The 13,486-nt window shown below is 44.0% G+C and overlaps 1 protein-coding gene across 1 annotated transcript in view; it reads left to right on the forward strand.

Annotated features, from left to right (window-relative positions):
* The first annotated feature begins 13,232 nt into the window (after window positions 1–13,232).
* The window catches only part of NDFIP1 (Nedd4 family interacting protein 1), a 56,371-nt gene continuing 56,117 nt past the window's right edge, over window positions 13,233–13,486 (forward strand). The window contains exon 1 of the mRNA XM_036895265.2: window positions 13,233–13,483. Within this exon, the coding sequence (XP_036751160.2) occupies window positions 13,421–13,483 (63 nt within the window). The 5' untranslated portion in view covers window positions 13,233–13,420. The remainder of the gene's footprint in view (window positions 13,484–13,486) is intronic.

Here is a 13,486-nt window from a genome sequence, read left to right on the forward strand (position 1 = left end):
GTACTGAAAATACCCATTATGAATAAAATAAAGCATTTTCAGTGCTCTAAGTGTCTGAAGCATTGTTAGTCTGAAGTGTGTTTGAAGCAGTGCTGCCCTGATGTCATCTCGGGTGACACCACCTGGCCTTGTCACGTGACTGAGTCTTCCAGCACAGTCGGCGTTACCACGTGTGATCCTTGCAGGTGATCTCCGTTCTGGTGCAGGTGACTTTTCACACCACACCCAGACCCCCGGCTTCGCTCTGTAGCTGTATTTGCCAGGTGTTGTGGACCAGGCTGAACAATCTTTGGAGCTGTAGGATTTTGAATGAATGAAATAGGGATCCTTCCTCTCTTACTGATGAAAAGCATACAAGCTGCCAAGGAGCCCACTGAAGTCTTTAAAAGATGTTTTCCCATTAAGAAGGTACTGGCTAAATAAACGAGGGCACATCCTATGTTGAAAAACCATGCGCTGGTAAAATGAACCACGTGGATGGAGAAAGAACGCCAGGATGTATTAGTAAGAAGAAAAGCAAGGTGCAGAACATGACATACAGCATGATCTCTCTCTCCTGTTTTTTGATTAATTTTTTAAAAACGTATATATATATACACCACATATACTTTTTCTTGAAGGACCCATAAAAAAATATTAATAAATAATAGTTGTTACCATTAGAAAGGGCAGGAATGGGAGTTATCACTTGTGATTTTATACTTTACCCTTTAAAATTTCAAACCTTATAAATGTATTACTATTCTAAAGTTATAATTTTTATCTAATATCAACAGGAGTGATCTGGACAGTGAGAACATGGGCCATTAAATGTTTCCTTCTCTGTAGGCAGATAGTGATTCTGTGGCATCTTGCTGCACTGATGGACAGTGACTGCACTGGGGTGTGGGTGGGGACTTGATAATATGGGTAAATGTAGTAAGCACATTGTTTTTTCATATGAAACCTTCATAAGAGTGTATATCAATAATACCTTAATAAAAAATTAAAAAAAAATGTTTCCTTCTCTGTGATTCTCTGTGGTTAAGAAACATTACAACTTAATTTTAAAAGAGGCTTTCAGAGAGATTTCCTTCCTCCCTGAAAGAACGAGGGCCCTCTCTCCGTATACGCTTCTGATGTGGGGAAATTCGTGAAACAGCCCGAGCAGGGGACATGAGCCGGGCAGCAGTGTGAATGAATTCACTTTGGGAGACAGATTTATTTTTTCTTTTTCAATTATTAAAATATATCAAGCAGGACTGCCAAGTCGTGCCATTTAAGTTCCACTGGTGGGGGCTGCCTGGAGGGCTGAGGAGGGGACCCCAGAGGCCATTCCACAGGTGGGAGTCCGGAGGGCAAGCTCCATGCTGGTGGGTACTGCTCCCCAGGTCAGCCCAGCTCCCCCCAGCCCCAGCCCATCACCTCGTGCTCCCCAGAATGGGCCAGCATCCCAGAGGGGGAAACAAAGTTTAATAGAAACAGGAGAGGACACGAAACCTGATGGTGCAAGAAAATAGCAATGAACGCTGGGAATTGTGCGTCACAGCTCTGTTTGTTCTGGGACAGGGTGAAAATTACAGTAATTTCTTCAGAATTTAATGGGAGCTAATACCAGAGAAAAACTGAGTACACAACTAATGAAAAGGCTCCCCCACCCTTTTAGGTGGTGGCCCTGCCACCCCTCACCCACAGTGAGCTTCTGGGGCCCAGGACAGCTAGAGCGCCCGGCAGGCTGAGAGTGGCAGTAATTCACCTTTGGGGTCTCAAGGTCTCTGTGAGGCGCCAGGGCGGCCCCCACGAGGAGGTGACAAGGGAACTGATGACCAGCAGTACAAAGGAGCTAGCCAGCAGCACATCCCCCAAACGCGGCCTCCAGTCCGGCCGACGCTCTGTTTCTGGGGTTTTTCAGGCACTTGCAGGTAGAACGTGTCACCTCTGGCCTGGCACGTCCACCAAAGTTTAACTAATGAGGGGCAAAGAGGCCTTTCCCTGAAAGGGGCTTTTAAACTTGCCTGCAGTTTGTCTTTGATGTGTCACATGGCTGTCTGGTCCATGAAGGTGCTTCTTGCACAAATCTGCTGCCAGCATCGCCCAGCTGGACTTGGTGCTTAAAATAGCAGCGGCATTGACCAGTCTGCTCATTCCGTTGCTCCCGAAGCGGCCATGAGATGACCCTGAGGAGGCCCGGGAGGAGGGTTAGAGGCTTATCGTTGCTGTGTCTGTTCACCCGCCCAGCCACCTTCGGGACTTGGTCAATTTGATGTAGTATTTAAACTCTTTTATGTTTGTTTGTGTTTCTCAGTAGAAACTCCAAAGTGTGAAGAAATAACTTTGCTTTCAAAATTGGCAGATGAAGGACATGGCCAGGCAGGCTCATTAGGTTTCCTGCCATGGATGCTGCCCTCTCCCTTTCCCCACACGCCAAAGACAGGCTTCCAGCTCTGCCTGCCCTATGTAAGTCATGATCTGTCCTGTACAGCGAGGCGAGGTCTCTGGGGAGGGTGAACAAATGGGTGGGATTAAGTAGGGCCAGGAGGGGAGCAAAGGCTGGGAATCTGAATCTGTACACACCTTCCCTCATCTTTGTTTAATGAAAACAGTTTATTTATGGTGTGCCTACCACAAAGATGTGGTCCTTGCTCTCAAGAACTTGGAGTCTAGTGGGAGAATTGGGTCTGTTAAACTATTGCCTGTTTTGCTGCTGTGATTTTTTTCATTGAACCTTGTCTGTGGCCATCCTATCAATGACAGGATTAATAGGCCAAACCTATTAAATGTTTAAGCTACTTTAAAAACTAAGCCTCTACTACATGAATAAATGAATGAAATTAACCTGGATCCTATTCTTGCAAAGAAAAGAACTTAAGAAGTATAGTGTTAGTGATTTTGGACCTTGCTTTTCAGCATCCCCTCCCCCTGATTGCTGGATCCTTTTGAGCACCCACCTTTGGCTTAATTAATTGAATGTACTTCACTTCATGGTGTTCAAACTGGCGCAGGCTGACAGGATGAAGGCCTCCCCTGATAAAATTACATTTGGCTACAAGGAAAAAACTTTTTAATCTTCCTGAAAAGACTGCTCACAGGACTAGTATTGCGAAGAAGTATGTGACTTCGTGCAAAAAAGGAATGCTCCTTTTAAAAGTGTACATGAGTGTTCATAGCAGTATTATTCATAGTAGCCAAAGAGTGGAAGTGACCAAAATGTCTATCAGCTGCTGAGTGGATATATGAAGTATGGTGTATCCATACTATGGAATATTCAACAGTAAAAGAAATAGAAGTATGGATACATATACTATAATATGGGTGAATTTAAAAAACATTATGCTAAATGAAAGAAGCCAGACACAAAAGGTCACATACTGTATGGTTCTGTTTATATGAAATGCCCAGGCAAGGTAAACCCACAGAGACAGAAAGCTCATTAGTGGTTGCCAAGGTGGGGGTGGGGGTGGAAGGGCAGTTTGGGGAGGAAACAGGGAGTCCTGGCTAATGGAGACAGGGTTTCTTTTTGTTCTAAAATTGATTGTGGCACACGCAAGTATACTGAAAACCACTGAATTGTACATTTTAAATGGATAGATTGTATAGTATGAGAGTTACATGTCAATAAAGCTGTAATATAAGAAAAGGTGTATACATTTAAGTTTTCAAAAAATTAAGTCATTTCAGGGGCAGTTAGGACAGCTTGCTCTAGTCCGAAGAATCCTATGTCCTTAGTTTAACTAGTTAGTTGAGTTTTCTGAAGAGCAGGATCGCAATAAACATATGAACAGAAGAGTGAAAGAAGAGTCAGGGGTCTAGAAATAAGAATACATATATAAGGGAATTTTATATATAATAAAGGAGAGTTTTTAAGTGATTATTCAACAAATGGGATGAGATCTAGCTAGTCATTAAAAAAGAAAAGAGCTGAATTCCTACCATACTCCTTACCCCAAAGTGAACTGAACTTGATCTGATATGTCCATGTAAAAAAGAAAACCATAAAAGTGCTAGGAAAAAAATGTAAGTGAATGTTTTCATGATCTCGGGGGTGAGGAAGATCTTCCTAAATTAAAGCCAGATGTCCTTAAAAAGAAAAAAGAGAGAGACATAGATTTGACTACATTCAAAATAATGCAGACAACTTCAGTACAGCAAATATTCTTCCTCTCTTTTTCTCTCTTCACCCACTCTGCCCAAACTGAATCGATCCTTCAGGGTAAAGCTGGAACTGCCCTGACCTGTGGCATCTTTCCCAACCAATCCAGCACATATGACCATTTCTTCCTTTCCTGAACTTCTGTTGAACTTGGTCAAACACATGGACAGAAAGAGGTGGATGGATTGTATGTTACCCACCAACTCCAGACAACCAGCAGTGACTTCTCTGAGCCCTGCGCTGAGAGCACCCCATAAATACACTGAGGTCCGCAGCTGACCTCAGGGGGAGTGTTGTGATGATGGCTGCTGTCTGTCCTGGGCCTGGGAAAGGGAGCATGAGCCACACGCATTTCCCCTGCCTTTGGGCATCCCATTCTAAGTACCCGAAGCCCAGGCACCACGTCTTAACACTTCTTGTTCTTCTTAAAGTTATGTGTTTGTGTTGTTGTTATTGCTTTTATATTCACTCAGAGTCTGCCACGGAGCTATGCACAAAAGTGCCCAATGAATACTGGAAAAAAAATACTATATAAAGAGTACAATGGCATTCTGAAACTAGTGCTTTCCAAGAGCACAGTGGTTCCCAGGAATAGAAAACATTCCAAAGTGACTTCTACTTCATGGTTTTAGGCAAGGGGAATGGCAGGGAGTGGACGCAATGGAAATATGCGCTTTTCTTTTTTGTATTTAAACAAAATCTGTTTACTTTCAAAGTAAACTCACAGTATGTGGGTGGGAAACAGGAGTTTTTTTAAGCAGAGGAAGTTGCCCATGGAGTAAGAATTAAATACCGATTTGCTGGATGAATGCATGCATGAATAAAACAAAAGAACTGAAAATACCTTTAACATGACAAGGTGTTCTGTGGAACTCAAGCATTGCATGCCCCTATGCAAGCTGGAAAACATGTCTTTGTATTAAGAGCAACTCCAGGTTAGAACAGTGGCAAAGATTCATTTGGGAGGTCCTCCCACCGCTGAACAAGGCTCTCTCCCAGTCTCCTCAATTCTGTTAGCTGACTGAAACTCATTCTAACTTATTCTAACACCCTACATCCCATTTTAGCCAGCATGAGTCCAGCCTCAGAACTGTCTTTTGCAGAGGTCCTAGCTTCTTGCCAGGCAATCCAGAGCGAGGAGATTCCCTGCGTGCTACCTGAGATCTCAACTCTGGAGAGGGTTCTAGACTCTGATTGAGAAAGAATTCATGTGCAGGTCGAGCAGGTAAAAGCAGAGAGTAGTTTAATAAAACGAAGTACACCCTCCAGGAGGGAGTTGCAGGCACGCTCCAGAGATGAGAAGCTCAGGTTGGGAGGTGGGTGGAGGAATGGGCAGTGGGGGAGGGTGTTTCAAGTTGGGTTATCTTATAGCTGGAGTTTAAGCAGGGGCTGGAATATTCATCAGGATAGGTGGGGTTTTCTTGGAATAGGGAGGAGATTTCTGGGGAATAGGGTGACACCCTTTTTTTGTTCTAAGGTGGTCTGCCTCGGAACTGTGAGGGCACCAAAGGGTGTGATTTTTAGTATGCTAATGAGCATAAACTTATTTGAGGCGAAGTCAGGGTCAGTTTCTCCAAGTTGCATCCAGTCAGTTTGGGCAAGTCTGTTATCTATACCCTCACTCCCCACATCCCATGAGAAGAGTTTACGTGGGATGATTAGAATATAAACGAGCATCTAGCCGAATGTAAACATCAGCCACAGTCCCCAGCCCCCTCTCTGCTCCTGTCTGGCTCTACCTACTATAACAATCTCATCTCAGTACCAAGGAGTTACCCACGGAAAGCCCAGGCCAGCAAAACTCTCTGGGTCTCTGCGGCTGGAAAATCTGTGTCACTAGCGGTATCATTAGAGAATTCATCCCTTCCACTCACTCATTTTCAAGGTGCAGGGAACGCGTGCAGAGGCATGTGATGATTCTGGTATTTGCAGTTTACCAAGTACTTTTACATACATTGTTCCATTCAGGAGGTAAAAAAAGGTAGCCAGAGATCCACAGGTTTCCTCCTTGAAGTCAGTGTGCTTTAAAAGAGCAATTTTTGCCAAAGTTCACATAAAGGGTCTTTTTTTTTCCCTGCGGGCTAGGGACACTTCTCTCCCTTCCCCAAGACGGAAGTTTAGTCTCCACGTGTGAGAAAGGCTTATCCTTAGGCAGTTCCTGGGTTGAGAAGGAAGAGCCACACCTGGATAGTGACGTCTGTGTTTTGGAAGGGAAAAGGGAGTGACATTTCTAGGCTGCAAACCTCTTCTGGGAGAGCTGGGGGCAGACCTATTTTTAGATGCATTCTCTGCCACCCACCAAGAACTCAAAAGATAACCAAGCGCCTGGCGGGTTTCTTGTGGGGAAAGTTATTAAGACCAGAGAGCTTCTGCATGTTCTGAGTCACGAAGTTTGACTTCATTATCAATCCGGTGCAGAGAGCACGATGCCCCCACCTCCTTTTCTGAATCATAGTTGGGTTGCATGATGACAGGACACTTGGGAATGGCACAAATCCTCACATCACAAGAGGTTGGGCCACCAACTCACAGAGAACAAGAGGCCAGGGTGATATATATTAACCCCAATTGGTCAATCGGATGGCTCAAGGGTGGAAGGAACCTTGAGTTAGGTGTCGTCTCTGCACTTCCTGGCTAGGTGATCATGGGCATGTGATTTAACCTTTCTGAGCAGTTTTCTCATCTGTAAAATGAAGGATCAAACCAAATGATTTCTAAAGCCCTTTGACTCTAACCTATGACACACACACACACACACACACACACACACACACACACACACACAGAGGCAAGATAACTAACCTCCATGTGACTTGTTCCCTCATCCATAGGAGATAGAAATAGACTCTACCTCATGTATTTACTATGAGTGGTAAAACAGATAATAAATGTAAATTGCTTGTCACAGTCCCCAGCATAAAATAAGTGCTCAATACGTCTGAATTATTGAAGAAGTGTTCTTGGGCCAGTGATATCAATTAAAAATATGCCCTAAACCTTTTTATGGTGAACAGTTTATCATCAGTGAGAATTTAAGCTGGTATTCTGGATGACTTGAAGACTGGTACACTGACCGTGCTTGCATGGGGAGTGACACTGGCTTAACAGGTAAAGGAAAGACAAGGCAAGAGGTCATTTGGTGTTTTCAGAGCCAAGAAGACAACTGCCATACAGTCACTCAGAAGAGGGGCCAAATCACACCACTCAAATTGACATCTGAGGTTTTGTGACCTGTTTTGTCACAATCAACTCCAGAAGGGGTTCCCTGGGCCAGGGCGCCATCCCCCCTTGTACCACAGCCTTCTGGTAGCACTGCGAATCCAGGGGAGGAATCTGGCAAGGAAGGAGGCTTGTCTTTGCTCTGTTAGTTACTGAAGATGTTGTGATGAGCGACAGCCCCACAGGGAAATAATGTTAGAAAGGATCCTGTTCCCCCATAATTTGGCCAGGATTTCAACACTGCATAAATTCCTGGTCTCAAGCTGTACTTTTGCATGAGGCCAGCCCTAAGGCATCAGGGCAGCTCCCTGAAGACCTGTGGCGACCAGCGTGTTTGCGCACAAACTGCTGCTGAGTTTAAGCCAGTACCAGCTTCTGCCAGTGGGAGCTTCCTGGGGGTCGCTTCTCGTCTGTGTCATTATTAGTGCACATTGGTTCTCCCCTGACACACCGAAGGCAGCGCCAGGCTCCCGGCTTTAGGATGCTCCTGGTGTAATTGTGTTTCTTATGATACTCCCAAAACACAGGAAGAAAACTACTGGCCCGGGAAATGAGAGAATCCCTTTTCTTATTTTACTATTCATCTTGAGGGTTGGAGAGTTAAATACTTTTCCTACTTACCTTGTTCTTTCTTCCAAGACACTTAGTTAACACAGTTAGTTGGTACATTGTGTCCAAAGATGAGGATCAGACACTTGATTTCCTTTGCTGGATACTTTGTGCTGTTTCTCCTTCCTTTGATGCTCACAATATCCCTAAATATATTGCGAGCCACTTGTCACGGGAGGGATCACTTACAGACTTTATGGGGTCGCCACCCATGGTTGTGCACACTGTACAACACCCAAATGCAAGTTGGGAGGTGTCGTCTGCATAGACTACAGTGGGATGGTTATCCCTGGAGTGGGACAGTGTGCAATTTGCACAATCAAATGTGGCCATCAATACATGGACCAGCCATAACATCAGTCCTGGCAGGGGGATTCCCAAAACTTAAAGCATATATTCTATTTAGGCCAAAGAGGTTAGTTTAATATCTTTAAAATTAGATGTTAGCCAAGACTCTTGAAAGAAACTTCTCTTTTGGTTTTTGGTATCTTCTTTTATTTAGTTCAGTTTAACTGTCAATTATATAACCAGTCAGGTCCCCACTTTAATTGGGTGCCAAATACATGCTGTGCTTGTAACAGGTATAGCTTCATTTTTGTGTTAACCTGATTTCCGATGCTATTTCAATCCTACACGGGCCTGTTATGTGCCAGGCTCTGTTCACATGGAGACAATGATGAACAAGAAAAGGCAAAGTCTATTTCATGTTGCTATTCTTGTTTTGCTTTTTCTTTCTCATCTACTTCTAATCTGTGATTTCTTTCTATACTATAACCACTTAAATCCTTTTTTTTGGATCAAGACAGTATAAAATAAGCAAGTACTATAAACATACATGTACTTAACAAAGAACACTAAAATATATGAGGCAAAACTGATATGACTGAAGGGATAAATAGACAGTTCAACAATAATAGCTGGTGACTTCAACAATTCACCTTCAGTAATGGCCAGAACAACTAGGCAGAAGATCAACAGGGAAAGAGAAGACTTGAACTATAGCATAAGGCAACCAGACCTAAGAGGCACCTATAGAACACTCTACCCACCAACAGCAGAATATACATTCTCCTCAAGTGGACATGCACCATTCTCCAGGATAGACCACAGACTAGGGCATAAGGCAAACCTCAGTACATTCAAAAGATTGAAATAATAGCAAGGTGTGTTCTACAATGGAATGAAATTAGCAATTAGTAACAGAAGGAAAATTGGGAAATGCACAGATATGTGGAAATTAAACCACACACTACTAAATAACCAATAAGTCCAACAAATCTCCTGGGAAAATAGGTAATCTCAGATAAATGAAATAAAGATATAATGTACCAAAACTTATGATCTGTTAAATAACCACCTGTAGCATTTCTTAATTTCATTTTGGAGAAGAGAAATGAGAAACTGTTTTTTTCACAGTTTTAGGTTCTAGGCAGAAAGCTACAGTGCTTGCCTATATTGGTGCTAAATGAATACTTGTTGAATGAGTGAATCAGTTGCATTCCTGTGGCAAGAAGGTGAACCAAGAAGTTGGTAGTCTCATGTTGGATTCCTATTTGACTAACCCTTTTTCTCTTAGTCTTTTTTTACAAACCACTTATGTTTTAAGATTTTTAATACATGTCCATCCTCTTCTCTGTTTCTTATTCCTCTCCATTAGGTCTTTTCCATTGCTCCATAGTCTAAACTTCCTACTCAAGCTCTTAGCACATAAACTTTTTTGCCCTGCTGGGAAGCTAGGTGTTGGAAAACGGTTGCCTGGGAGCCAAATACAGCCCACCACCTGTTTTTGTACAATCTGAGAGTTAAGAAAAATTTAAAAATTTTTAAATAGTTGCAAAAAATCAAAAGAAGAATATTTCATGACATGTGAAAATGATGCAAAATTCAAATTTCAGAGTCCATAAATAAAATTTTATTGAAACACAGTCCTGCCAGTTTGGGACTATCTATGGCTATGCTCAGGGTACAATAACAAAGTGGAGTCACTGTGCCAGAGCTTGCGGCCCACAAAGCCCCAGGTATTTACTATCTATCCCTTAGGGATGAACGTTTGCCAGCGCCTGTTTTAAGCTTCTGTCGTTACTCATGACTTGGTGCGTCTTCCCCTCTTCCTGTCATGACAAAGCCTTCTTCTCATTCAAAATTCCTTCTTCTCAGGCCTTACCTGATTAGTTAATATAGCCCAACACAGCTGTAGTTAACTTGCAATTTCTATGGTTTAAAAACTATCTTGAATATGTGTATACTATTATCTCTGCTTCATTGTGAAGCCCCTGAGGGTGGGACTGGCCATTCTGTGTCCTGTATTTCCCTCCACACACACAGCAGTCCTCAAGTTTTGTTGTCAGGTATGAATTTCCACTTGATTCCACCACTCACTAGCTGAACAAATGCTGTACGTTTCCTGAACCTCTTCGTCTGCAGAATGGGTTTGTTATGAGGATTAAGGAGTCCAGGAGGTTCTCCACAAACAGTAGTAATTATCAGTGGATAATTTCTTTATTTGTAGTGGGAAGATATTGACTTTGCCCTTAATAAAACTCATGGTGATGCAGTGGGAATTCAAAGAAGTGGGAAGTCCGTAGAAATGGAACTGTATCGTTCAGTTGGAACCCTGTAAAGATTAGCTGGAGACATTCAAGGCCTGAAATTAGATAGTAGACCAATGAGGCTTTGTTTAAAATTTAACAAACCCTTCTTAGTTACTTACCGAGGCTCAGTACTGCCTAGGACAGGCCTCAGGTGAATGTGAAAGACAGAAGATCACATCTGTCCTTCAGATTTTTATCTAAATGTGGGGGGTGGGGAGGGGGACACAGACGTGAGCTATGCTCTTACTTGTGCATAATATTTTCCTCCTCTCTCAGGATAGGTGATTCAGAGTCAGCAATTCACATAAAAACTACCGCACATGGAAAGTATTAACTGTTATTCTGTAGGGAAATAAGTTTCTAAGTGCAGCAATCTGAAATTAATAACTTTCTCTGTGGAAACTCTCTTGACAACATCTCGGGAGGAAGCCAAAGACTGCAATTTTTATAGCCTTGGATTATATTCTCCGTCTGCCTGGCTTGCAGCAGGCACGGATCCGTGAGCCAGAAATTTAGTTTTCCTCTTCACCGTACAATTTACTTGCCAACTGGAGACTGAATACAGCAGTGACTCAGTTTCTCAATTCCTTAATTTACCCATCCATTGATCAACACAAATCATCTCAATTTACTTAATTAAAGGCTTTGGGGAACTCGAAGAAGAAAAAGACCCAAGTCTTTACTGTTAACACAAAACATAGGACATCAGCGAAGGAGTAGGGAAGGGAGATTGGAAGCTGGAGGTCACCTTTTTATTTTTTCTTTTGAGAGAAAATACTCCTGTGCGAAAGCCCAGTATCTTCATAAATATTTATGTCCACATGCAGGGAATGTATAACTATTGAGAGGAAAGTGATTTAAGAAAGAAATAGATGGGAAGGGTAGCAACTTCTTTTCCACAAAAATCACAGGGCTACAGACATGCATACAGGTGGCAGCTGTGGTTCCGTAGCACATGTGACAGCACAGACATGTCTTTTATTCCTTCTTACGTGTAAATTTAGGTAATCTGGGCAAAGAAGTCTGGATTTCTACTTCCCATTAATGAGATTTAAAAAAAATTTCAATTTAGACCTTTTCCCCCTTACGTAAGACCACAAGGTAGGATGTTATGTTTGGTTCACTGCACCTTATTACATTTAAAGGTTGTTTTTCTGGATTAAAAACAACAACTGAGGGACGGAGTAAGGACCATACTACTTTGAGACTCTCGGACTGGCATGTTGCTGGATTTGTTCACTTTCCCAGAAGATGGGTATGTGAGGCTAGCTCTTGGAAATGGGGACAGACATGTAGGAGTTTCTATGCTAGCAGAGAACTCAAAGTGAGGAAGATATATATCAAGAATTTTTGTTGATTACAATTGGTTCCTAAATACAGAAACCTCAGGGTAGGTTCAAAACATAGCTGTGTTTTAAGATATGTAGTTTAACTTAAAAATTAGAAGCTGAAACAAAAATCATATTAATGTCAACCCTAGACTACCAACTTGGAAAGGCAATCAAGAAGAAATGGAAATTGCAACAAGCTTCAAAGATCAAGTTCTTTTTTCTGTGTTAGATCTGTAAAAGCAACTCCAGGTGGCTGACGGTGATAGAAACATCAGACCTCAAATTCCTGCTATATGCTATGGGAAATACCAAATATTTTAAAGACAAATAATTCTCCTCTTCACAAAATTTGTAATTTAGTTGCATGATAATGGTTAAGAAAGCCAGCTTAATATGTTTACATTCCAGCTTTATCCCTTACTAGCTCTGTGTTCTTGGGTTAAGGTCCTTCATCTCTTCAGGCATAATACTCATCTGGGAAACACTGATAACTGTGTCTCCTACGTGGCAGTTAGGCCTGCGTCCTCCCGTTCTCCCACAAGACAAGCTCTCACCTCCCTCGCCACCTTTACATGTGTTCCCACTACTGGAAAGCTCTTAGCATGGCTAAATCTTTGAAGTTTTGCCTGTCATGTCACCTCCTCAAGGATCTTTGGTTCAGAAAATATCTGCTCTGTATCTGCAGATGAGGCTGTTGAAAACACCAAAGGACTGCATAAAATGAGGATTTATTCTTATCACCCAGCCTGAATAGGATCTGAGATCTAAAGAGTCCTGGAGGGTTTAAGTTCAGCAAACTATTTCCGTAAAGGGCCAGGTAGCAAGTCATTTAGGGTTTGCAGGCCATACTAGCCAAATGAGAGCGGCGTGTTCCAATATTAATTTATGGACACTGAAAGGTTAATTTCATATACTTTCCACGGCCACTGGACCGGATTTGGCTTCTACACTTGGTCGACTGACCCCTGATCTCTGAGGATGGCTGACAAGAAAGGAGAGCGTAAGAATAGAGATTGTGCAGCCAGATACCAGGGATCAGACCGCTGCCACGTAAGGCTGTGAACCTCCCCGGGCATCACGACCTCTAAAATGGGGCGCTGGCCCGTGTCCTGGGTGTGGGACGAGGTTTAAATGAAAACATGGAGGGGAGCGCAGGGCTTGGGGCGAGGTGCCCGTCACCGGCGTCGCCCTCCATTTGTGGCCTGTGAGTGGCTCGTCTGCAGTGGGAGCAAACCCGAGCCTCCAGGGCCGGGCGGGGCGCGGGCGGGGGAGGAGGCGCGCTCAGGCCGGGCCGGGGGCGGGGCGGCGGCGCAGCGCCGTCACGTCGTTCCCGCCTCCTCCCCGGGGGCCGCGTCGGAGCGTCGGCGCGTCGGCGGCCGCGGCGGCGCTCACAGCCCGAGCGGACCGGAGCGGCTGGCGCGGAGTCGCGCGGACGTCGGCACCCACCCGAGGCGCCCCCCGGCCTCCCCGCGCGCCCGGGCCGCACGCCCGCCGCCCTACAGCCCGCTCGCTCGCCCCGCTTCCCTGCGGCCGGCTGCGCCATGGCGTTGGCGTTGGCGGCGCTCGCGGCGGTCGAGCCGGCCTGCGGCAGCCGCTACCAGCAGGTG

This window comes from Manis pentadactyla, chromosome 13, assembly GCF_030020395.1.
Source record: "Manis pentadactyla isolate mManPen7 chromosome 13, mManPen7.hap1, whole genome shotgun sequence".
NCBI lineage: Eukaryota > Metazoa > Chordata > Mammalia > Pholidota > Manidae > Manis > Manis pentadactyla.